The 25,788-nt window shown below is 40.3% G+C and overlaps 1 protein-coding gene across 3 annotated transcripts in view; it reads right to left on the reverse strand.

Moving 5' to 3' along the window:
• WDR70 (WD repeat domain 70) overlaps positions 1-25,788 on the reverse strand; it is a 329,425-nt gene that overhangs the window by 283,402 nt on the left and 20,235 nt on the right. For all 3 annotated transcript variants that reach the window (XM_017548233.2, XM_017548235.2, XM_037745605.1), the window contains exon 5: positions 25,305-25,497. In XM_017548233.2, coding sequence (XP_017403722.1) covers positions 25,305-25,497 — 193 coding nt within the window. The remainder of the gene's footprint in view (positions 1-25,304; positions 25,498-25,788) is intronic.

A 25,788-nucleotide genomic window follows, 5' to 3' on the forward strand; every position in this document is an offset into this window, starting at 1 on the left:
AAAATGCAAAAAAAAAAAAAAAAAAGAAAGAAAAACCACACAACAAAACAAAAGCCTGATAGAATTAGTTTTGGCTGTAACAGAAAACCCAAAATAAAGTCAGGACTGACATATGTCTCCAAGACAATCAGGACCACAGCTTGCAGCATTCATAAATTCAACAAGTCTAAGCGATGGTCCAAAAGGCTGCTGTGGTTTCCAGACAGCAGGAAAAAAAACAAAAAGGAGGATACATCTCTTCCCATTAAGTTTCCTCTCAGAAGTTGTTCATATTCTTGCTCTCACATCTCACTGGCCAGAACTAAGCCAGAGTCAGGCTGGGCACGGTGGCTCACACCTCTAATCCCAGCACTTTGGGAGGCCGAGGCAGGTGGTACATGACATCAGGAGTTCGAGACCAGCCTTGACCAACATAGTGAAACCCCATCTATTAAAAAAAAAAAAGCCACAGAGCCATAGCTAGCTACAAGAGAAGCTGGAAAATATATTTTTTTTTTTTTCTTTTTGAGACAGAGTTTCACTCTTTTTGCCCAGACTGGAGTGCAATGGCATGATCTTGACTCACTGCAACCTCCACCTCCACCTCCCAGGTTCAAGCAATTCTCTTGCCTCAGCCTCCTGAATAGCACGCACCTGCCATCATGCCCAGCTAACTTTTAGTGAAGACAGAGTTTCATCATGTTGGCCAGACTGGTCTGAAACTCCTGACCTCAGGTGATCCACCCACCTCAGCCTCCCAAAGTAGAGGGATTACAGGCGTGAGCCACCACGCCAGACCAGGAAATGCATCTTTTATCCTAGTTACACGCTGAGAATCCTATTAGAAATAAAAAGTGTGTGCATGTGTGTGTGTGCATGTGTGTATATATATGTGTATGTACATATACACATATGTCTATAAGAATATGTCTATGTGTGCATGTTTATATGAATCAATTAATTGACATGTGTTTCTTTTTAGCGAGTTCAAAAGTCCAGATATAACTGAGCGTGGTGGCTCATGCCTGTAATTCCAACATTTTGGGAGACCAAGGCAGGAAAATCACTTGAACCCATGAGTTTGAGACCAACCTGAGCAATACAGCAAAACCCCATCTCTGCACTTTGGGAGGCTGAATGGGCAGATCACCTGAGGTCGGGCGTTTGAGACCAGCCTGACCAACATGGAAAAATCCCATCTCTACTAAAAATACAAAATTAGAGGGGCGTGGTGACGCATGTCTATAATCCCAGATACTCGGGAGTCTGAGGCAGGAGAATCACTTGAATCCGGGAGGCAGAGGTTGCGGTGAGCTGAGATCGCACCATTGCACTCCAGCCTGGGCAACAAGAGTGAAACTCTATCTCAAATATATATATATACATATATAAATTAGCTGGGCATGGTAGTACATACCTGTATTCCCAACTACTCAGGAAGCTGAAGTGGGATTGTTTAAGCCTGGAAGGTCAAGGCTACAGTGAGCTGTGACTGTACCACTGTACTCCAGTCTGGCAACAGAGACCCCATCTCAAAAAAAAAAAAAAAAAAAAAAAAAAAAAAAAAAAAAAAAAAAAAAAACCCAGATTAGGCTATAAAGCAATTACTTTTAGGGAGATATGTTAATTAGTCTCCAAAAAAAAAAACGGCCTCAGTAGATCACATCTCTCAGTAGTCACATCCTTGTAGTGTCTTCTCCTATGCTGAATCATCAAGCAAGAAGTCTGGATATACTGTTGGAAAGACTAGAGAGAGAGAAGATACTTTCCCTGAGTTTCAACCGAGCCAGCTTTCCAGCTGTCCCACCAAGGAACCAGCTATGTAACTAAGGCCATGGTGGACATGTTACATGCTAACTGCAGCTACACAAGAGGTTTGAAGTAGGATCAGAAGAAACAGCTAAACTCCAGTCAACTCATACTCATGAGAAAAATTATAAAGGCTGTTCTTTTAAGTCATTAAGTTTAAGGTGGTTTGTTACAAAGAAGTAGATAACTGAAACAGGGATGTTTTGATTTGGTGGAAAAAAAAAACTGTAAAGTAATCTCACATAATCTGCATTACTGCTTAAAGTTAAAATAATTACACTTTGTCATTAAATATAATAAAGATGCTTCTCATTTTGTGTCTCTATAATTCTGACACAATTGACCACATATTTTTTCCTAAAACAACCTTCCTTTTGGTTTCCATGACACTTATTTACCTTCTACCTCCTTCTTGGCCACCTGTGCAGGATATTCCTTCTCTAGACTCCCCCTCGGGGTTCTGTCCTAGGCTTTCTACTCATCTTGAACATTCTCCTGTCATATTCTTGTTCATTCTCAGAGCTTCAATAGCCACCCATATGCTGACGTTCTAAAATCTATAATCTCAGGCTATACGTCTCTCAACAACAAATCTATTATTTCTAGCTGTCATCAGGATGCTTTTGCCTGGATGTCTCAGAAATACCTGAACTTAATTATCCAAAACTGAATTTACGATTTTCCCCATCACTCAGCCTCCAAATTCTGTTCATCCAGTTTTCTAGCTCACATCCAGCACCACTATCTACCAACTACAAAACTAATAATCTCAATGAGTCACTCTCACCACACATTTATAATCAATTACCAAATCATTTCCATTTTAAAAAACATCGTTCAAATTATGCCATTACTAAGCTCAAAAATCAGCAAAATTATACACAAACTAAGGCTTAAAGAAAAAAAAGCATAAAAGGAAAAGCCTTTACAATGGCCTCCAAGTCTTTCTGTTAGTGCTCTGATGTTAGTCATCTCTTACTTCTCTCCCTCTTGTTCACGCTGTTCTAGCCATACTCACCTAAGAGCTGTTTTCATGAACATGCCAGACATATTCCTGCCTTTGGGCCTTTGCACTGGCTGTTCCTTATGCCTGCACTGTTCTCGCAGATATCTACATGGTCAAGTTCCTAATCTCTTTCAAGTCTTCTCAAAGGTCATCTTCTGAAGGAAGTCTACCTTGACCGCCCATTTTAAATTACAACCTGTCTCCCAATTAGCACTTCTGATCCATGTTATCGCGCTCCACGTCTTCCCTTTACTTATATCATTTATAGCTTTCTATTGTTTATGTTTATCTTTTTTGTTGTGTTTTTGAGACAGGGTATCACTCTGTCACCCAAGCTGGAGTACAGAGGCACAATCACGGTTCACTCACTGCAGCTTCAACTGCCCCAGACTTAGATGATCCTTCCACCTCAGCCTCATGAGTAGCTGGGACGACAGGCCTGCACCACCATGCACAGCTAATTTTTCTATTTTTTGTACAGACAGGGTTTGCCATGCAGGCTGTTCTTGAATTCCTAGGCTCAAGTGAGCCACACCCACCTTAGCCTCCCAAAGTGCTGGGGTTACAGGTATGAGCTACCATACTCAGCCTTTATTTATTACCTATTTCTCCCTATTAGAATGCAAGTTCTATAAAAGCAAGATTTGTCTGTTTTGTTCTCTGATGTACCTACGCACCCAGAATCATGTTCAGCTTATAGTAGGCACATATAAAAAATGCTTTTTTGACAAAAAGCTGGAAAAATTACAAATTAAATAAAATTATAACTATGAAACAAATAAAATGTTAATTCACATCAACACAAAGTTAATTTGATGAGTGATAGTCTGTTGGAACTACATTGTTGGCTAGACATGGTGGCTCACACCTGTAATCTCAGCACTTAGGGAAGTGAGACAGAAGAACTGCTTGAGGCCAGGAGCCCAAGTCCATCTTGGGCAACAGAGCAAGACCCCATCTCTACAAAAACAAAAATAAAAAAATTAGCCAGGCATGGTGGCACACACCTTAGTTTCAGCTACTCAGCAAGCAGAGGTGGGAGGATCACTTGAGCCTGGAAGCTTGAGGCTAAAGTGAGCCATGATCACACCACTGTACTCCAGCCTGGGCAACAGAGCAAGACCCTGTCCCTTTCAAAAAAAAAATAGAAAAAAAACTAAATTGTCACTTGCAAAGTGCAGTACTGATGCCTCCATCTAGCATGTCTTTTGGTCAATGAGATCAATCTAGGCGCCTTTATAATTATATTAAGTGTTACTGTGTGCTGTTTAGGCAATTCTAAGAACTGCTAACCATATACAGACATTTGAACACTTTAATTCCAAAAACAGACAAGCAATAGTATATTTATAAATAGATAAATGTCTTTTTTTTTTTTTTTTGAGATGGGAGTCTCACTCTGCCACCCAGGCTGGAATGCAGTGGTGTCATCTCGACTCATTGCAACCTCTGCCTCCCAGGTTCAGGTAATTCTCCTTCCTCAGCTTCCCAAGTAGCTGGGATTATAGACATGCGCCACTTGTCCCGGCTGATTTTTTTGTATTTTTAGTAGAAGTGGGGTTTCACCATGTTGGCTAGGCAGGTCTCGAACTCCTGACCTCAGATGATCCACCAGCCTCGGCCTCCCAAAGTACTGGGATTACAGGCGTGAGCCACCTTGCCCAGACTATAAATAGAAAACTCTGTTTTAAAAAATGTTTAATAGCTTTGTTCGTGCTGCTTTTCAATGTACGTACGCTATTATACCAATTTGGCACTTTAAAAAAATGTGTTCAAATACAAACTGTAAAATCATGAATAATAGGAAAATACCTAACTCCGCTGCAACCTACACCTCGCAGGTTCAAGCAATTCTCCTGCCTCAGCCTCGCAAGTAGCTAGGATTACAGTCACCTGCCACCATACCTAGCTAATTTGTTGTATTTTTAGTAGAGATGGTGTTTCGCCACGTTGGCCAGGCTGGTCTCGAAATCCTGATCTCAGGTGATCCACCACACCCAGCCTAAATTCAGTTTTTTAAAAAGGAGGCTTTAAGGTAAAATGAAACATGAGTTAAAGATAATGCCACCACGCCCAGCAAAAAGGTGAGGGCCTATGTAGGAAGACATAAAGAAATGAAACAAGAAAAGAGAAATGAAAGTGAAAGACTTTAAAAAAGGAACATTCCATTACTTTATAGAAATTAACTGTGCCCATCACAGTGGCTCACACCTGTAATCCCAGCACTTTGGGAGGCCAAGGCAGGCAGATCCCTTGAGGCCAGGAGTCTCAACTGGCCAACATTGTGAAACCCCATCTCTACTAAAAGTACAAAAATTAGCAGATGCCTGTAATCACAGCTACCCGGGAGACGGAGGAAGGAGAATTGCTTGAACCCAGGAGGCGGAGGTTGCAGTGAGCCAAGATGGTGCCACTGCACTCCAGCCTGGCAACGGAGCAAGACTCCGTCTCAAAAAAAAAAAAAAAAAAGTACCCCCATATTCCTCACTGCATTTAAAGTATGACTTGGATTATCCGCATGACCTAGTCCATCTTCCTCAAAGTATCTTCATTTTGATCCATACTAGCAGTGTCCATTCACATAGCAGATGCACAAAATATTTGTTGAACAAAATAAAAACCACAGCTCAGAGGCAGAAAGAACCCTTGAGAGGATATAAAAGCTTACCTGTAAATGGGAGCTTTAAAAAGACTGCACCGTTTTGACATAACTGTGGCAGGAAGAGCCTAAAAATGTGCAAGTGTTCCAGTCTATAGAAGCCATTATTTATAAAAGACTCTTTTTTCTTTCTACTATAGACAGGAAAGGGGGAAAACTGGATTCTTGCCAAAGAGCTTCTATTGCCCCCTAATGTCCATTTTAAAGAATGAAGACCTACACACACTAACAGTTTGGAAACACTAAGGAACATTCACTGGATTTGGGAATACAGCTTCTAGCATCCTCTGCTGACAGATCCTTGCAGGTGTAATTAAACTACTCTTTTAAAGGACATTAATTCTACTTTGAAATTAAAATTATTACATTTTCTCACACCAACTTTTTAAAACTTTAAGTCAACTTCAATTAAATTAAAATTGGTCATTGATCAGATATTGGTACTGACAATGAAAACAATGATAAAACTCAGCAATTCTGAGTGCCTAATATGAGTCCTATGTTGCACATTTACATGAATCATCTTATTCTCATATCAGTTTCTGAGAACTAAAAGATAATTTTCTCCCACTTTCAATTCTTCAACCTCTCCCCATGAAACAGGGAAGAAGACTGACTGATACAGGTGGTTGGCAATGACCAAGGCCAAGGGTATGAGATGCCTCAGACCAGAAGACAAAGCAGCACAGTGGTGGCCCAAACTTGGACTCTCCACCACAGAATGTGCCAGCCAGGGAGTCAGACAAAGTTCACGGAAAACAGGTCCTCACGACCAGAAAGTTGCTGTTACATCCAGCCCTTAGTTACCATCATAAAAATCCAACTTTCCATTTTCTATAGTAATGGGAAACAAAATAGCAAAGATAATGAAAATCCTCAGTAATCCCAAAGTCTCTATTTAATCTTGAGTTACAACCCCCTTCATCTTAAAAAAGAAAAATTAGAATAATAATAGAAATGTTAAAAGAATTTTCACCTCTTTTCTCTGATCCTTCAGACTTGAAGTTTTTTTTACTTAGTTCCAAGAAAAATAATAATATCCTTCAAATTATTCTGGAAAGAACAATTTTATTACCATTATAGACAAGCAAAATGGAATAAAGTAAGAATAAGTAAGAAAAACAGGTTTGTTATCAAAAGAAATGAACATTTTTAATATAGTGCCTTTTAACACTAAACCCCACTACTAACTAGTAACTGGAGTAAAATACATATAGGAAACAAAGAAATTAATCACAGTTGGACAGTGTAGTTTATAATATACCTACTAGTAATTACTCTGGTAATTTTGTTTCCAATTATAGAGCTATCAAAAAAAAATTTTTTTTTTTTTTAAATCAAGACGGGGTCTCATTCTGTTGCCCAGGCTGGAGTACACTGGCATGATATCAGCTCACTACAGCCTCTGCCTCCCAGGTTCAAGCGATTCTCATACCTCAGCCTCCCAAGTAGCTGAAATTATAGGTGCACACCACCATGCCCGACTAATTTTTGTATTTTTAGTAGAGACAGGGTTTCGCCATGTTGGCCAGGCTAGTCTTGAACCCCTGACCTCAAATGATCTGCCTGCCTTGGCGTCCCAAAGTGCTGGAATTAAAAGTGTGAGCCACTGTGTCTGGCCACCCAAGAAAACCATTTTTAAACAAATATTGTAACTAGGAGGGAGCACACAGAACCATAGGAATGACGGAAATGTTCTATACCTTCTTTGAGATGGTGTTACACACAATATACACAACTGTCAAAACTCACCAAACTCAACCTTTAAGATCTGTGCACATTATTATATTAAATTACACCTTAAAAGCAGGGTGTGGCATCTCACACCTTTCACCCAGCACTTTGGGAAGCCAAGACAGGAGAGTTGCTTGAGGCCAGGAGTTTGAGACCAGCCTGGGCAACACAGCAAGACCTCATCTCCACAAAATAAAAATAAAAACAAATACTAGACCTCAATTAAAAACAATCACATTTAAAGAAGAACGCTGTGGGAAAGAAAGCAAAAAGAAAAAAAAAAATCACACTTTTTAGAAAGTATTGTGTAGACTGTTTTAAGGAAAGAAAACCACAACTTTTTCTGACTCATTTGCCAGGTAGGTTCATAAGCTATCAAAATAAAGAATAAGTTATAATCTATAAATTTAATTAATTAAGTAATCTCTATCTTGAGGTAGCTCTTGTAATGATTAAACTATAATGTATCTAAATTGTAAGGGTAGAGCAAGGCATATATAATGATTCTTACAGAAATAGATGTTTATTTAACTTCTAGGCTCACAATTCATTTGTTCATATTTATATACCTACTTCCATTTTCCAAACAGAAAATAAGGGCTATATGTCATTTAAAAAAACACACGCATTTAAATGTCACAAGCTTTTTAATTATAAAAACCAAAAATGTTCAATTCCATTTGATAAATATTTACTCTGATATCCCATTTATAAGGTAATACATTAGAAAATACAGGAGTTTTTAAAAATTACCATATCTTTTATACGAAAGTTCCTGCACTTGAGGTCATAATATATGATTGTAAAAGAAAGGCAAGGGAGTTAGGACAAGCACACATATAATGACTTAATAAGAAGCCAGAAACCAAGCCTGGGAAGTAGCACATACTGCTGGCATTGGGAGAGGTTGCTTAGAGGAAATCGCATTTCAAATGGTCTCTAAAGGGTGAACAGAATTTTAACAAGCAGAAACTGGAGGAATGAGAAAGTAGCATTAAAGTTTTGATCAGTACTTAAGTCAAAACTAGCAGACTCAGGCCTGGCACAGGGGCTCACAGCTATAATCGCAGCAGTTTAGGAGGCCAAGGCAGGCAGATTGCTTGAGCCCAGGAGATCGAGACCAGCCTGGGCAACATGGCAAGACCTTGTCTCTAAAAAAGAAAAAAAAAAAAAACTAACAAACTCCAAGCTGGGTGGAGCCACATTCGCCTATAGTCCTAGCTACTCAGGAGGCTTAGGCAGAAGCACTGCTTGAACCCAAGAATTTTATACCAGCCTGTGCAACATAGCAAAACCCCATCCCTTAAAAACAAACAAACAAACAAACAAACAAACAAAAACTAGCAGACCTCTTTGTCAGAGAAAATGAATGGGCAAAATAGGGACTGGTGAGGTCTGAAACATTTATGTATCAGGTCTTCTATATATTTATCTATTGTAATGAAAGATTTGACGTGTCTTTGAAAAAATATTCTGAATTACTGATAGAGCCACTGCTAATTGAGGAATGAATTATAATAGCTGTGAAAAATAATAGAAAAGAGTGAATAAGACATTCTCTTAAAAAAAAAAAAAAAGCCAGTTTCAGGCCGGCACAGTGGCTCACACCTGAATCCCGGCACTCTGGGAGGCTAAGGAAGGCTGATCACAAGGTCAGGAGTTCGAGACCAGCCTGACCAATATAGTGAAGCCCCGCTCTACTAAAAATACAAAAATTAGTTGGGCATGGTGGAACACGCCTGTAATGCCAGCTACTCAAGAGGCTAAGGCAGGCAAATCACTTGAACCCAGGAGGCAGAGGTTGCAGTGAGCCAAAATAGTGCCACTGCACTCTAGCCTGGGCTACGGAGCAAGACTCTGTCTCAAAAAAAAAAAAAAAAGAAAACAGTATCTTAGCCGGGCATGGTGGCTCATGCCTGTAATCCCGGCTGGGAGGCAGAGGTGGGTGAATCACCTGATGTCAGGAGTTGGGGACCAACCTAGCCAATATGGTGAAAACCCCATCTCTACTAAAAATACAAAAATTAGCTGGGCGTCATGACACATGCCTGTAATCCCAGCTACTAGGGAAGCTGAGGCAGGAGAACCACTTGAACCTAGGAGTCAGAGGTTGTTGTGATCTGAGATCATGCCACTGTACTCCATCCTGGATAACAAGAGCGAAATTCCATCTCAAAAGAAAAAAAAAGGCCAGTTTCTCACATTTGTTAGTAGGAGGGGGAAAAAAAAAGGCAGTTTCGATATCTTCATTTCCCTTATGAGTGCTTCAATAATCCTCAATATAAACAAACCTGACAGATACAGTCAAGCTTGACTAAAATCTCAGCTGAGGCTAGTTTTATGGAATCTTCCCTTAATAAAATAAACCAAAAAGATTACACCTCATTTCCAAAGAGAAACAGTAGAATAACTGCATAGCAGAACCAGAGACACACAAATGAATTCAGATGGAATTCGGCTGGGCATGGTGGCTCACGTAATCCCAGCACTTTGGGAGGCTGAGCCAAGTGGATCTAGACCAGCCTGCCCAGCATGGTAAAACTCCACCTACTAAAAATACAAAAATTAGCTGGGTGTGATGGCAGGCACTGTAATCCTAGCTAGGCAGGAGAATCGTTTGAACCCAGGAGGCAGAGGTTGCAGTGAGACAAGATTGCACCATTGCACTCCAGCCTTGGTGACAAGACAAAACTCTGTCTAAAAAATAATAAAAATAAAATTCATGCATGTTAATACTATGATCAAATCCTAGGAGTTTAACGATTGCATTAGTACCAATAAACTTTACACTTTTTACTCCTTCAGAGAAAGGTAGCTAATGTTCACACATATGAAATAAAATCAAATAAGCACGTATGCCATATATGTTATATATATAATACACACCCATGCACACACACATACACATGTAATATTAAACAACCATTCATGATGGCTAAAAAGACCCCAAAAAAATCCAAAGTAAATAAATAACTTGTCATTGCTGTAACTGAAAGCAACAAATATTGAATACAGATACTCACTGCTTAGTTGCTAATTGCCCCTTATCATCCATTTTTTGTACTGGAAAACATTAAATTTTAGGTAGACTCCTGGCCTCCAAAAAAAACTACTACAGTTCTGAAGTTAAACAAAGATACAAAGTTCAAAATGAGGGGGCTTCTTTATCCTCATCCCTCTACCTTTTTTTTCTTTTTTCTTTTTTGATACAAGTGTCTCACTCTGACGCCCAGGCTGGAGTGCAGTGGCCTGATCTCAGCTCACTGGAACCTCTACCTCCAGGGTTCAAGTAATTCTCCTGCCTCAGTCTCCTGAGTAGCTGGGATCACAGAAGCACGTCACCACCCCAGCTAATTTTTTTGTATTTTTAGTAGAGATGGGGTTTCACCATATTGGTCAGGTTGGTCTGGAACTCCTGACCTCAGGTGATCCATGAATCCAGCCTTCCAAAGTGCTGGGATTACAGGCGTAAGCCACTGCATCTGGCCTTCTCCTTCTACCTTCTTGCTGACAAAAATGCAAAAGGCAAAAGCCTGTATACTGAAGATGGCAGAAAAAAAGACAGAAGCAGACAAGATCTGAGATATTCTGGACCCGCCGACTAGTTCTGTTCCATTTAACTCCTGATTCATTAATATGAGAGAGAGGAAAGACTTCTATCTTGTTTAAGCCACTGTTCTTTTGCATCTTCTGTCACTGGCAGACAAATTAATAATGTACTAACTAATGTGCATTTAAAACAGGCTCCAGGCTGAATTCCACAGGCTTCCAAATATGGGAGGCAGCATAATACTATTAAAAGCATGGTTAGGCCAGGCACAGCAGCTAACCTGCCTGTGGCTCACACCTGTAATCCTAGCACTTAGGGAGGACAAAGCAGGAGGATCTCAGAAAGCCAGAAGTTTGAGACCAGCCTAAGCAATGTAGCAAGACACCATTTTTACAAAAGCAAACAAACAGACAAACAAAAAGTATAAAAGAAAAAAGAAAACACAGATAGCCTAGGTGTGCTTGCAACTCTGTCACTTTATAGCTAGATTTAAGTAGGCAAATACATAAATTGGACTAATTATTTAACCTCTGTGGAAACATTTGAGAAATATTTACCAATTTTTAATGGTTCTGACTTATTTAAAATTTTTTTAAAAATGGAATCTCACCATCACCCAGCCTGGATTATGGTGGTGTGATTTCAGCTGACTGCAACCTCCGCCCCCCAGGCTCAGGTGATCCTCCCACCTTAGTCTCCCAAGTAGCTGGGACCACAGGTACTCATTACCACATCCGGCTAATTATATTTTATATTTTTGGTAGAGATAGGGTTTTGCCATGTTGGTCAGGCTGGTCTTGAACTCCTGAGCTCAGGTGATCTGCCCTCTTTGACCTACCAAAGTGCTGAGATTACAGATGTGGGCCACTGCACCAACCTGACTTAAATATTTTATGTATTGAAAAGCTTTGGCCAGGCGCAGTGGCTCACGCCTGTAATCCCAGCACTTTGGGAGGCCGAGGAGGGTGGATCACAAGGTCAAGAGATCGAGACCGTCCTGCTCAACATGGTGAAACCCCGTCTCTACTAAAAATACAAAACATTAGCTGGGCATGGTGGCACGTGCCTGTAATCCCAGCTACTCAGGAGGNATTTTACTAAAAAAAAAAATCAGGCCGGGCGCGGTGGCTCACGCCTATAATCCCAGCACTTTGGGAGGCCGAGGCGGGTGGATCACGAGGTCAAAAGATCGAGACCATCCTGGTCAACATGGTGAAACCCCGTCTCTACTAAAAATACAAAACATTAGCTGGGCATGGTGGCACGTGCCTGTAATCCCAGCTACTCAGGAGGCTGCGGCAGGAGAATTGCCTGAACTCAGGAGGCGGAGGTTACGGTGAGCCGAGATTGCGCCATTGCACTCCAGCCTGGCTAACAAGAGCGAAACTCCGTCTCAAAAAAAAAAAAAGAAAAGCTTTATATGTTCTTTATATAACAGGCCCATCTCTCCCTAACTTTATTCCCTTTTTTGAGAGTCCCCAGGCTGGAGTACAGCGGCAAGATCATGGCTGGCTCACTGCAATCTCAAACTCCTGGACTACACCTAATCCTGTTATTCCTGTTGTGAAAAAGTTATCTCTCACATTTAATACTTTAAACTGAACATTATTAAATGAATCTGTTACAACAGTTTTGATTAGTCCATTTTGTTTCAGGTAGAGTCATATAAACTACACCAATATTCCCACCTCTTCCTTATAATGCAGTCTTGATCATTTTAGTTTAATTGGCAAAAATGTCTAAGATAATATTAAATAATGTAATTGTTATCTCTTTTGCTCCTTAATTATGCATGACACTGACTGTTGTTGTGAAGAATGAGTGAATTACTTAACATGATATGAAAGTTTCCTTTTAGTTTCAGTTTTTTATTAGAAATCATGTTAAATTTGTTTTTCAATTCCTCTTTTGCTATCTATTGAAATAAATGACCATGATGATAATAGCTAACACTCAACACTTTAAATACTAGGTATTATTCTAAGGGTTCTATATACATTCATTCACTCATTTAATCCATCCACACAATTTGAGTGGAGAATTTTATCAGTCCCATTTTATAGAGGAGGAAAGACAGACAGAGGATTTAAATAATGTGCCCAAAATCACACAGCTTTAAAGTGAAGGAGCCCTATTTGGCTCCAGAACTCACTCTCTTAATCACTACTTTATATTGCCTCCCTGTATATATATTTTGCTACTTTTCCACTATAGTAGTCTATACAAGAATAGAAGCTGGGAGACTTTGGTGGCTACTTACACTGAACTGACATAGTATTAGACTAATGTGATAGTAATGGAGACAGAGAAGTGGAGAGATCTGGTAACATGCCTTCAAGACAGAGCTAGTAAGACTTAACAGGGCCGGGCGCGGTGGCTCAAGCCTGTAATCCCAGCACTTTGGGAGGCCGAGGCAGGCGGATCACGAGGTCGAGAGATCGAGACCATCCTGGTCAACATGGTGAAACCCCGTCTCTACTAAAAATACAAAAAATTAGCTGGGCATGGTGGCACGTGCCTGTAATCCCAGCTACTCAGGAGGCTGAGGCAGGAGAATTGCCTGAACCCAGGAGGCGGAGGTTGCGGTGAGCCGAGATCGCGCCATTGCACTCCAGCCTGGGTAACAAGAGCAAAACTCCGTCTCAAAAAAAAAAAAAAAAAAGACTTAATAGATTCAAGATTTGATGTGAGGTATGAGGGAAAGAAAGGAATGACAGCAACTAGGTTTTCTGACCTATCCATAACCAGGTATTTAAGACTCTGCTTCTCATATTTTATATTAACTTTGTTTTCCTCGGTTTTCCTATTCCCCTTCCTTCTTCCAAATCTATGCCTTCTTATGCATTTCACTTCATTAAATCATTGGTTTTTTTGGGTTGTTTTGTTTTGTTTTGAGACAGAGTTTGGCTCTTGTTTTACAGGCTGCAACGGCATGATCTTGGCTCACCACAACCTCTGCCTCTGGGTTCAAGCAATTCTCCTGCCTCAGCCTCCTGGGTAGCTGGGATTACAGGCATGCACCACCATGCCCCGATAATTCAGTATTTTTAGTAGAAATGAGGTTTCTCCATGTTGGTCAGGCTGGTCTCAAACTCGCAACCTCTGGTGATCTGACCACCTCAGCCTCCCAAAGTGCTGGGATTACAGGCATGAGCCACCGCGCCCGGCCTGTTTTCATTTTTGTTTGACAGTCCCACTCTGTTACTCAGGCTGGAGTGCAATAATACAATCATGGCTCACTGCAGCCTTGACCTCCCAGGCTCAAGTGATCCTCCCACCTCACTCTCCTGAGTAGCCAGAACTACAGGTGCACACCACCACCCTGGATTGTTCATTTTTTGTAAAGATGGGTGTCTCACTACATTGTCAAGGTTGGTCTCGAACTCCTGGGCTCAAGTGATTCTCTTGCCTGAAGCTCCTAAACTGCTGAGTTTACAGGCGTGAGCCACTGCAACCAGCCCAGTAAGTCCTTTTCAAGACAAGGTAAAATAAAAATAAGTGTATTTACTAGTAGTTAAGATTTATTCCATATTCATGTTTAATACTGTTTTCTTTGGGATTTTTTAATCTGTTCTAGATTTTTGAACTCAAGTCATAATTGCTTTATGATGAAGGACCATTAACTTTTTATAATACCAATAATCGTTTCTGATTATGGGCACAGCTATGATCAATGCATAAATTGGAAACATATAATAAAGTATAAGGTAGGCCAGGCACGGTAGTTCATGCCTGTAATCCCAGCACTTTGGGAGGCCGAGGCGGGTGAATCGATCACCCAATGTCAAGAGTTCATGACCATCTGGTCAGTATGGTCAAACCTTGTCTCTACTAAAAATATAAAAATTAGCCAGGCATGGTGACACATGTCTGTAATCCCAGCTACTCAGAAGGCTGAGGCAGGAGAATGGCTTGAACCTGGGTAGCGGAGGTTGCAGTGAGCCAAGATCACACCATTGCGCTCCAGCCTGGGTGACAAGAATGAGACTCCATGTCAAAAAAAAAAAAAAAGGATAAGGGAAAAAACTATATTATCCTCATTTCCACAATCCATAAGCAAGCAATGGGAGTAATTTTGTTCCACACGTATGTATCATTTTAATTACTGAAATCATAGTGTCTATTCAGTTTTAAATCCTTTCCTAGTGTTACTAAAAACCCTCATTAAACATGTTTAGTGACTGTGTAACATTCTATATGACCACAACACATTTTACTTGTCCTTCTCCCTAATATTAGGTATTTATTTATATTCTTTCTAATTATTCTAATATTTTACATATGTTGGTATTTTCAAACATTTTCAGACTTGGAACTCTTTCATCAAGAGAAAGCTCTGAGGAAGCCTGACATAAAAACAGAGCTGACCTGGCCAAAAACTGATGTGAGGGACCCCATCCCACCATAACACACCCTCAGCAAGATAATCCCAACACATTCAGAAAACCACAATTATAGATGGTACTGTGATAAATATTTTTCTGCATAAAGCTCTGTCCAGCTCTTTCATTACTACCTCTGGATAGAATCCGAAAAAAGGCTATTATTGTATTTAAAGGAAAGGAAGAGTTTCCAGGCTCTTGATACTCAATAATATAGTTTCAATAAAAACAATCACAGAAGGAACAGGATTGAAAAATAAATTAATTAAATTTGATTTAAAAAAAGAACTGTCAGAGCTACAGGCTCAATTTCCAGAATATCTACATGTTCATGGCCCTTCTGAGAATATAATTATGATTTAATAGGTATAGTAAATTCAGGTACAACAAGGATATAAAAATGAATGAGATTCAAAAAACCAGGAGCTTACAGCCTCTGCCATGTCATGTTCAGAAGCAATTAAACATTAATGCTTCTACAGACACTAACATGCATGTATTACAGAAAAAAATATTTTTTCATAAAATACTGATCAAAATATATTAACTCTGAGCTATATGAAAGGGTAAACCTTTAAAGTGGCTTCACTATCATGAGAAAGCAGCAATTTCATACCTTTTTTTTAAGAAAAAAACATTTTGTAAGCAATATCCCATATCCTTACGTATCCATGAGATGATACAGATCATAATCTAAAGAGGTACCCTAATATATTACACTATGACTCCAAGGGAGAGTAAGTAAACAGCACAACTAGACTGGGAAGAAATCTATTAGAATTACCTGTGGACCCTTTTGTTATAATACAGATTGCAGGAGTTAATACTGAATCAGTTTCCAGAGTACAGGACCTAAGCATGCATATTTTTTAATTGCACTAAACCTGATTCTTACATTCAAATTAAGAAATACTAGGTTAGCTGGGTGCAGTGGTTCACAACTGCAATCCCAACACTCTAGGAGGCTGAGGTGGAAGGATCACTTGAAGCCAAGAGTTTAAGTCCACCTTGACAAGACAGCAAGATCCCACTCTACAAAAAAGTATAAAAAAGTAGCCAGGTGTGGTTCTATGCACCTGTAGTCCTATCTACTCAGAAGGCTGAGACAGGAGGATCACTTGAGCCCAAGAGGTTGAAGCTGCAGTGAGCTATGATTACACCACTGCACTCCAGCCTGGTTGAAAGAGCAAGACCCCTTCTCTTAAAAAAAAAAAAGAAAAAAAATTAATTTAAAAAAAAAATTAACACTAGGCTAAAGAAAGGTTCTTTTTAAAAACATTACCCCATTAATTTCAACAATACTTGCTAAAATATTTACCACTCAACTATGTGAAAATGGCTGCTTTCAGCTGGGCGCGGTGGCTCACGCCTGTAATCCCAGCACTTTGGGAGGCTGAGGCGGGTGGATCACAAGGTCAAGAGATCGAGACCATCCTGGCCAACATAGTGAAACCCCGTCTCTACTAAAAAATACAAAAATTAGCTGGGCATGGTGGTGCACACCTGTAATTCCAGCTACTTGGGAGGCTGAGGCAGGAGCACTGCTTGAACCCGGGAGGCAGAGGTTGCAGTAAGCCGAGCTCATACCACTGCACTCCAGCCTGGCACCTGGCACCTGGCAACAGAGCAAGGTTTTCTGTCTCAAAAAAAAAAAAAAAAAAAAAAAAAAAAAGAAAGAAAGAAAAGAAACTGGCTGCTTTCCTATTAAATAGACTGTCTCTCTAAAAAGCCACAGTGATTCTGAACAAAAAACTCAAATTGCATTCAGAAATTGCCAGATGGAGTCCTGCCTGCTGTAGTGGTTGTTATCCCTAATTTAAGGAATTAGTACTATTACTTGCAATGGGACTTGTGTTACAGATAGGTTAATCTTGCTGCAGTGGGGACAAGGGATTGAAACAGAAGATCCTTGAAGCAGAGAGACCAGCAAAATCACTACAGCAAAAGTTTAAGTTGGGGAGAATAAAAGCCTAAGTTTTATCTTAGATGTGTTGAATTTAGAATATTGTTGAGTTTAAATATGAACATAATTCATGAGCAGTTAGAAAGAGATGGATTGGGGGCCGGGCACAGTGGCTCACACCTGTAATCCCAGCACTTTGGGAGGCCAAAGCAGACAGATCACTTGAGGGAAGGAGTTCAAAACCATCCTGGTCAACATAGTGAAACCCCATCTCTACTAAAAATGCAAAGCAGTAGCTGGGCATGGTGGTGCACACCTGTAATTCCAGCTACTCAGGAGGCTAAGGCACAAGAATGGCTTGAAGCCAGGAGGCAGACATTGCAGTGAGTCAAGGTCATGCCACTGCACTCTAACCTGGGTGACAGAGCCAGACTCTCTTTCAAAAAAAAAAGGGAAGGGGCCAGGTGCAGTGACTCGCGCCTGTAATCTGACTTTGGAAGGCCAAGGAGAGTGGATCACAAGGTCAAGAGATCGAGACCATCCTGGCCAACACTCTGAAACCCCACCCCTACTAAAAAATACAAAAATTAGATTAGCTGGGCATGGTGGCAAATGCCTGTAGTCCCAGCTATTCAGGGGGCTGAGGCAGGAGAATCGCTTCAACCTGGGAGGCCGGGGTTGCAGTGAGCCAAAATCATGCCACTACACTGCAGCCTGGTGACAGCACAAGACTCCATCTCAAAAACATAAAAAAACAGAAGGGAAGGAGAGAGAGAGCAAGGGAGGTGGAAGGGAGAGAGGGGGGCAGGCAGGGAGGGAGAGAGGGAGACAGAGAGGGAAGGAGAAAGAGAGGGAGGGAGGAAGGGAGGGAGGGAGGGAGGGAGGGAGGGAGGGGGGGGAGGGAGGGAGGGAAGGAAGGGAGGGAGGGAGGGAAGGGTTTTACATGTTCTTACATGTAGAAGCTACAAAAGGATCTCATGAAGAGGGATTAGTGACGACTAGAGGCTGGAAAGGTTTGGGGGCTGGAAGAGATAAAGAGAGGCTGATTAACAGGTACCAATATACAGTCAGATAGAGGGAATAAAGCCTAGTATTCAACAGATCAGTATGGTGACCATAGTTAACAATATTACAGTGTATTTTAAAATAGCTAGGAGAGGCTGGGCACGGTGGCTCACGCCTGTAATCCCAGCATTTTGGGAGGCCGAGGCGGGCAGATCACAAAGTCAAGAGATCAAGACCATCCTGGCCAACATGGTGAAACCCTATCTCTACTAAAAAATACAAAAATTAGCTGGGCATGGTGGCACACACCTGTAGTCCCAGCTACTCAGGAGGCTGAGGCAGGAAAATCACATGAACCCGGGAGGCGAAGGTTGCAGTGAGCCAAGGTCGCCTCACTGTACTCCAGCCTGGTGACAGAGTGAGACTCTGTCTCAAAAAAAAAAAAAAAAAATTAGCTAAGAGAGAATAATTTGAATGTTCCTAGCATAACGAAGAGACAAATATTTCAAGTGATGGATATCCTGGATATCACAATTACCCTGTTTTGATCTTTACACATTATATGAATGTATCAAATCATATATACTCCAAAAATATATACATTATTTATCAATTTTTTATAAATTAAAATAGAACTATCATGATCCAGCAATCCCACTACTGAGTACATATCCAAAGGAAAGGAAATTCACATTTTGAAGAGATAACTGCACTCCCCTTTTCACTGCAGCGCTATTCACAATAGCCAAGATATTGAATCAACCTAAGTGTCCATCAATAAATGAATGGATTTAAAAATGTAATAACACAAACGCACACACACACACACGAACACTATTCAGCCAAATTTAGAAAGTATGAAATCATGTCACATGTAGTAACATGGATGAGTTTGCAGGACACAGTGTTAAGTGAAGTAAACCAGAAAGATAAATACCACATGTCCTCACTCAGATGAAACTAAATAAACTGATCTCATAAAAGTAGAGAGTTAAAATAGTAGAAACAGAAATGACAAGCTGAGAAGGGTAGGAGAAAGAGGGGTATAAGGAGAGTTTGGTTAACAGATACAAAATTACAGCTAGATAGAAAGATAAATTCTAGTGTTCTAGAGCATTGTAAGGTGACAACTTTAACAATTATTTACTCTATATTTTCAAAGAACTAAAAGTGAGAATTTTGGATGTTGCCAACACAAAGAAATGATCAATGTTTAGGCGATGAATATGCTAATTACCCTGATTTGGTTATTACAGTCTGTATACAGGTGTGGAGTATCACACTCTACCCCAGAAATATGTACAATTATTTTATGTCAATTAAAAATAATCTTTTTTTTTTTTTGAGACAGAGTCTTGCTTTGTTGTCAGGCGCCAGGCTGGAGTGCAGTGGCGCCATCTCGGCTGACTGCAATCTCCGTCTCCTGGGTTCAAGCAATTCTCCTGCCTCAGCCTCCCAAGTAGCTGGGACTACAGGCATGCACCACCACGCCCAGTTAATTTTTGTGGGGGTTTTTTTGTTTTTTTTTTTTTTGAGACGGAGTTTCACTCTTGTTACCCAGGCTGGAGTGCAATGGCGCGATCTCGGCTCACCGCAACCTCCGCCTCCTGGGTTCAGGCAATTCTCCTGCCTCAGCCTCCTGAGTAGCTGGGATTACAGGCACGTGCCACCATGCCCAGCTAATTTTTTGTATTTTTAGTAGAGACAGGGTTTCACCATGTTGACCCGGATGGTCTCGATCTCTTGACCTTGTGATCCACCCGCCTCGGCCTCCCAAAGTGCTGGGATTACAGGCGTGAGCCACCGCGACCAGCCAAAAATAATCTTTAAAAATGTAATCTTGGCCAAGCACAGTGACTTACATCTGTAATATCAACACTTTAGGAAGCCAAGGTGAGAGGATGGCTTGAGCCCAGGAGTTTGAGACCAGCATAGGCAAGATGGTGAGACCCCACACCTCTTCAAAAATTTAAAAATAAAAGACTGGCCAGACTCCGTGGGTCACACCTATAATCCTAGCACTTTGGGAGGCCGAGGAGGGTAGATTACCTGAGGTCAGGAGTTCAAGAAAAGCCTGGCCAACATGGTAAAACCTGGTCTCTACTAAAAATACAAAAAATCAGCCAAGTGCAATGGTGGGTGCTTGTAATCCCAGCTACTCAGGAGGCTGAGGCAGGAGAATCGCTTAAACCAGGGAGGTGGAGGTTGCAGTGAGCCAAGACTGCACCATTGCATTCCAGCCTGGGTGACAGAGCAAGACTCTGTCCAAAAAAGAAAAAAAAACTTTAGCCAGGCGTGGTGGCTCATGCCTGTAATCCAAGCACTTTGGGTGGATCACAAGGTCAGGAGTTCCAGACCAGCCTGGCCAACATGGTGAAACCCCATCTCTACTAAGAATACAAAAATTAGCTGGGTATGGTGATGCACCCCTGTAATCCTAGCTACTCAGGAGGCTGAGGCAGGAGAATTACTTGAACCTGGGAGGCAGAGGGTGCAGTGAGCTGAGATCCCACCAGTACTCTAGCCTGGGCAACAGAGCAAGACTCTGTCTCAAAAAAAAGAAAAGAAAAAAAAATTAATCTTTGGCCAGTGACTCACGCCTGTAATTCCAGCATTTTGGGAGGCCACGGAAGGAGGATTGCTTGAGCCCAGAAATTCGAGACAAGCCTGGGCAACATCATGAAACTTCATCTCTACTAAAAAGATTTAAAAAAAAAAAAAAAATTGCTAGGTGTGGTGGCACATGCCTGTAATCCCAGCTACTCGGGGGGCTGAGGTGGGAGGATCACTTAACCCCAGGGGGTCAAGGCTGTAGTGAGCTTTTACTGCACTACTATACTCCAGCCTGGGTGACAGAGAGATCCTATCTCAAAAAAAAACAAAAACAAAAAACTTGTAATCCTCTACAAAGCTTACTCAAATTCCACATCCTCCAGAAAGTATTTCTTCATACTTTCTGGATTTGATTTAATCAGCATCATCTTTCTACTTTCTCCTAGTAAGAAATCTCAGCCATGTACTAATCAGGTGCAATTTCACTACCATAGCTGTACTTATATATATTTAGGCCTTTACTATAGCAATATTTTTTCTGGCTTGCAACATGCTTCTTTCTTCCCTTCTCTGCTTATCAGCCATTAGTCAGCCTTGCAAACCTGTATTAGCTTAGGCAACCATAAACAAAATACCACCGATTAGGTGACTTAAACAATAGAAATTTATTTGCTGACAGGTCTGGCAGCTAGTGGTTCATAATCAAAGTGTGGACAAAAGCGGTTTCTGGTGAGACCTCTTGTCCTGGCTTATGGACAACCATTTTCTGCTATGTCCTCACAAAGCCATTCCTCCTTTCCCGTTAGGAAGGAGGAGTTAGCACATGATTTCTGCCATCTCTTTTTACAAAGACACTAATTATATCAGATCAGAACCTTCTGACCTCATTTAACCTTAGTTATTCCCTTAGAGGCGCCATCTCTAAATACAGCCACACTGGGGGTTAGGGCTTCAACCTATGAATTTTAGAGAGACACATTCAGTCCATTACGAAACCCACTGTCATATTCATAGCTAAATCTAAATATTACCTACTCTGTGAACTAACCAAAATAAGTAAGAATATCTTCTTCATGTTTCCATAGCAGTTAATGTTTCCATAGCACTCTGGGAACTAAATATGTTTGTTTTTCACTGTCCATGTATGCTAAAAATGAAAATGTTGGACGAGGGTTCAATATACATTTAACAGGTTAAACTTTGTTCATTTGTATTTTCTAAATCTGTACTCCATTCTGTCTTAACAATTTGTGAATCTCTATTACGACTGTTTATTGTCCATTTCTCCTTGCAATTTTGCCAATTTTTGCTTTATACACTTTGAATATACTGTTAAATGCATAGAGGTTAAGGACTGCCAAATTTTCCTGCAAAATAAACTGTTCCTTTTAGCATTAAGTAATGTCACTTTTATCATTAATTGGTTTTATGACTTAAATATTTTAGTACCAATTTTATAACATTAATCAGCTATCTTTTGGTTATTTTCCTGCTATATTCTATTGCTTTACATTCAACCTTTCTGTATAATAGAAAGGTTATGTCATGTTTTATACCTAAAACATTATGTTTTAGGTATAACATGCATGTATACCTACATTTTTTTAACCCAATCTGAGAATTTTTGTATTTTAAGTGGCAAGTTGAGTCCATTTACTTCTGTTGTTAATACTGATATATTTATTTTCATGGCTACCATCTTATTTTGTAATCTCTATTTACCAAGATTATTTTCCTCTACTTCTTTTTCCTCCTTTCCTGTCTTTTACTGTAATGAGTGAATTTTCTTCAATGGGATATCAAGAGAATTACAGTGGATGTAATGTAGACAATAAGAGGGTATATTTTTCTGTGGAGAACTTAAAAACAATAATAAAATCAAGTAAAGATAAGTCTGCTTTTTATTATCACCTTGTGATGGTAATTCTAAACATGTTAGTTTAGACACTACTTAACATTCTTTTTGCTACGGTTCCTGTTAAGTTTTAATAACATGTATGTGAAGTTCAATTAACACATTTTTATTACTTATCTTTTAATAAACACTGTATTCTGGCTGGGAACAGTGGCTCACACCTGTAATCCCAGCACTTTGGGAGGCCAAGGTAGGTGCATCACCCGAGGTCAGGAGTTCATGACCAGCTGGGTCAACATGCTGAAGCGCTGTCTCTACTAAAAAATACAAAAAAATTGCCAGACATGGTGGCAGATGCCTGTAATCCCAGCTACGCAGGAAACTGAGGCTGGAGAATCACATGAACCCAGGAGACGGAGGTTGCAGTGAGCTGAGATCATGCCACTGCACTCCAGCCTGGGTAACAGAGGCTCATTCTCGAAAAATAAATACACAAATAAATAAACACTGTATTCTACATGAAGTTAATTTGGAGAACTCTCAGTTATCTGTACCACACACATGCACAAATAAACCCAGTTACTCAGATCCCTAGATACTGTTTTTCATGGTTCAGAATCATTCAAGCTCAGTTCATGGGCAATTTCATATTTCCAATCCCTGTTGTACTACGTTTCAAAATAAAGATTATAAAGACAAAGAAACAAAATGCTGGCAAATCCAATTCTGTTTTCCATGTATGCCAAAAGCAAAAACAAAAGACAAGGTTGGCAAGAGAATTTAAATGGGCAAATGTTTGCATATCTCAATTGTTTGTACCAAAAGCATTCTAAAGCAATATATCGTTTAATGGCAATGTTTGACTCATTTAGCCATTTTCTCTGATTTTTAGAAAAGAAAACTTTAGAAGTTTTTACCAAATATGATGGATTTCATGTAAAGACATTTTCGTGAAAAAAAAATTATTTTTTTAGACAGAGTCTTGCTCTGTTGCCAGGCTCACTGAAGAGTCCACCTCAAGCAATTCCCCTGCCTCAGCCTCCTGTCACCATGTCTGGCTAATTTTTGTATTTTCTTAGTAGAGCTGGGGTTTCACCATGTTGGCCAGGCTAGTCTCGAATTCCTGACATCAAGTGATCAGCATGCCTCAGCCTCCCAAGGTGCTGGGATTACAAGCATGAGCCACCATGCCCAGCCAAAATATTTCAACCTACAGAGATATTTAAAAGCCACTAGAATTGATAAAAGGAAAAATATAAAATGACCGGGCGTAGTGGCTCATGCCTGTAATCCAAGCACTTTGGAGGCCAAGGCGGGTGGATCACCTGAGGTTGGGAGTTCAAGACCAGCCTGACCAACATGGTGAAACCCCAACTTAAAAAAAAAAAAGGAAGAAAAAATATACAATCAACATTGCAATTTCTGGAACTTATTGTAAAACAAAAATTTTAATGAAACTGCCAAATTTACTCTTCTTCTTGTTTCTCTTAATTTTACATATGCACACATAGGAATACATGTGCATGTGCGTGTGGGTGTGTATATGTAAATATATATATACACACACTATGTATCTGTTGTTTCATGTGAAAGAAAAAATGCACAAAATTGAAATTAGAAGCTTTATTTGATCAACTACAGAGAGACACAGATTGACAAATCTGCTATACTATGTACTGAGCAGGAATATGCAAAGAATATCAATTTTGACAGATTTACAAAAGCTGTTGGTTTCCTTTCTGGTCATTATTTTTCATTTCATTTCATAATTATTACTAAAAGTAATTCATCACATGAAGAAGGGAGGTGTTAAAAATTATCTACTTCAGGTATAAATACAAAAAGTACATCATTTCCTTTACCATTTTTTCCTTTCAGTATTTTGGAGGTTATACATTTCTTCTTTTTTTTTAAGATTGAGTCTCACTTTGTTACCCAGGCTGAAGTGTGCCATGGTGTGATGTCAACTCACTGTAACCTCCGCCTCCAAGGTTCAAGTAATTCTCATGCCTCAGACTTCCAAGTAGCTGGGATTACAGGTGCATGCCACCATAACCAGCTAATTCTTGTATTTTAAGTAGGACAGTTTTCACCATGTTGGCTAGGCTGGTCTCAAACTCCTAACCTCAAGTGGTCCACCTGCCTTGGCTTCCAACAAGTGCTAGGAGCCTGTAAAGGTGAGCTGCCGCACCTGGCCACATTTTATTTCTATTCTTTGGGCAATTACTCTTAAAATTGTAAACTTATAAACTTGGCTTAAACTAATCTAAGGTTAACCAGTATCTCTGACCTCCTTCCAAGTAATGTTCACAAATCAATGAACTCTGATTTCACTCTCCTATTTTTCACTTTATTGTTGATAATAATTTTAGATCCACTTTGCTTTTAAATCCCCCCAAATTTACCCATCATCATTATTATTTACACTCAGGCACATACCACAACACCCGTCTAATTTTTGCATTTTTGTAGAAACGGGGTTTCACCATGTTGGCCAGGATGGTCTCGATCTCCTGACCTTGTGATCCGCCCTCCTCGGCCTCCCAAAGTGCTGAGGTGAGCCACCGCGCCTGGCCTGTTTTTTTGTTTGTTTGTTTTGTTTTGTTTTGAGACCGTCTTGCTCTGTGTCCCAGGGTGGAGTGCAGTGGCACAATCTTGACTCACTGCAACCTCTGCCTCCCAGGTTCAAGTGATTCTCCCACCTCAGCCTTCTGAGTAGCTGAGATTACAGGCGTAAGCCACCGCGCCCAGCCTTTCCTCAGTTTTTAAATTGACTCTTACTCATGAACAACAGTTTAGCAGAACTGATCTCTACAGTACTTTAAAGATATTACTCCACTGAATTCTTAAATTCCACTTAAATACTTACTTCCTCTTCCTCCTCTTCCTCCTCTTCTTCCTCTGCTTCTTCTTCTTCTTCATTAAGAGGTGGAGGTAAAGGACCAAGGATATCCTCCATAAAATTAAATGGTTTTCCTACCATTGCAGGGGGTAAAGGAGGGCCAATCAACTCATCATCAGAAGAGTCAGAACTCTCTTCACTTTCACTGCTGCTCATATCCCTGAAAATACAGAAACAGAAACTCTTTGCCTCTGCTGCAATAAAGAGCACACTTTGCAAATAGTATTCATTTCTCAGGAAACCTTTCCTCTTCTTTTAACAACAATTGGGTATTCTTCAGTTTTTTAAAATTTGTAGTTCAAGTATTAAATGTTTAATGCAAATATTATTTTATCTTAAGAAAGTTAAAAAAAAAACCTACTGTCTGGCCAGGCGCGGTGGCTCACGCCTGTAATCCCAGCACTTTGGGAGGCCGAGGCGGGTGGATCACGAGGTCAAGAGATCGAGATCA

This window comes from Cebus imitator, unplaced genomic scaffold, assembly GCF_001604975.1.
Source record: "Cebus imitator isolate Cc_AM_T3 unplaced genomic scaffold, Cebus_imitator-1.0 Scaffold205, whole genome shotgun sequence".
NCBI lineage: Eukaryota > Metazoa > Chordata > Mammalia > Primates > Cebidae > Cebus > Cebus imitator.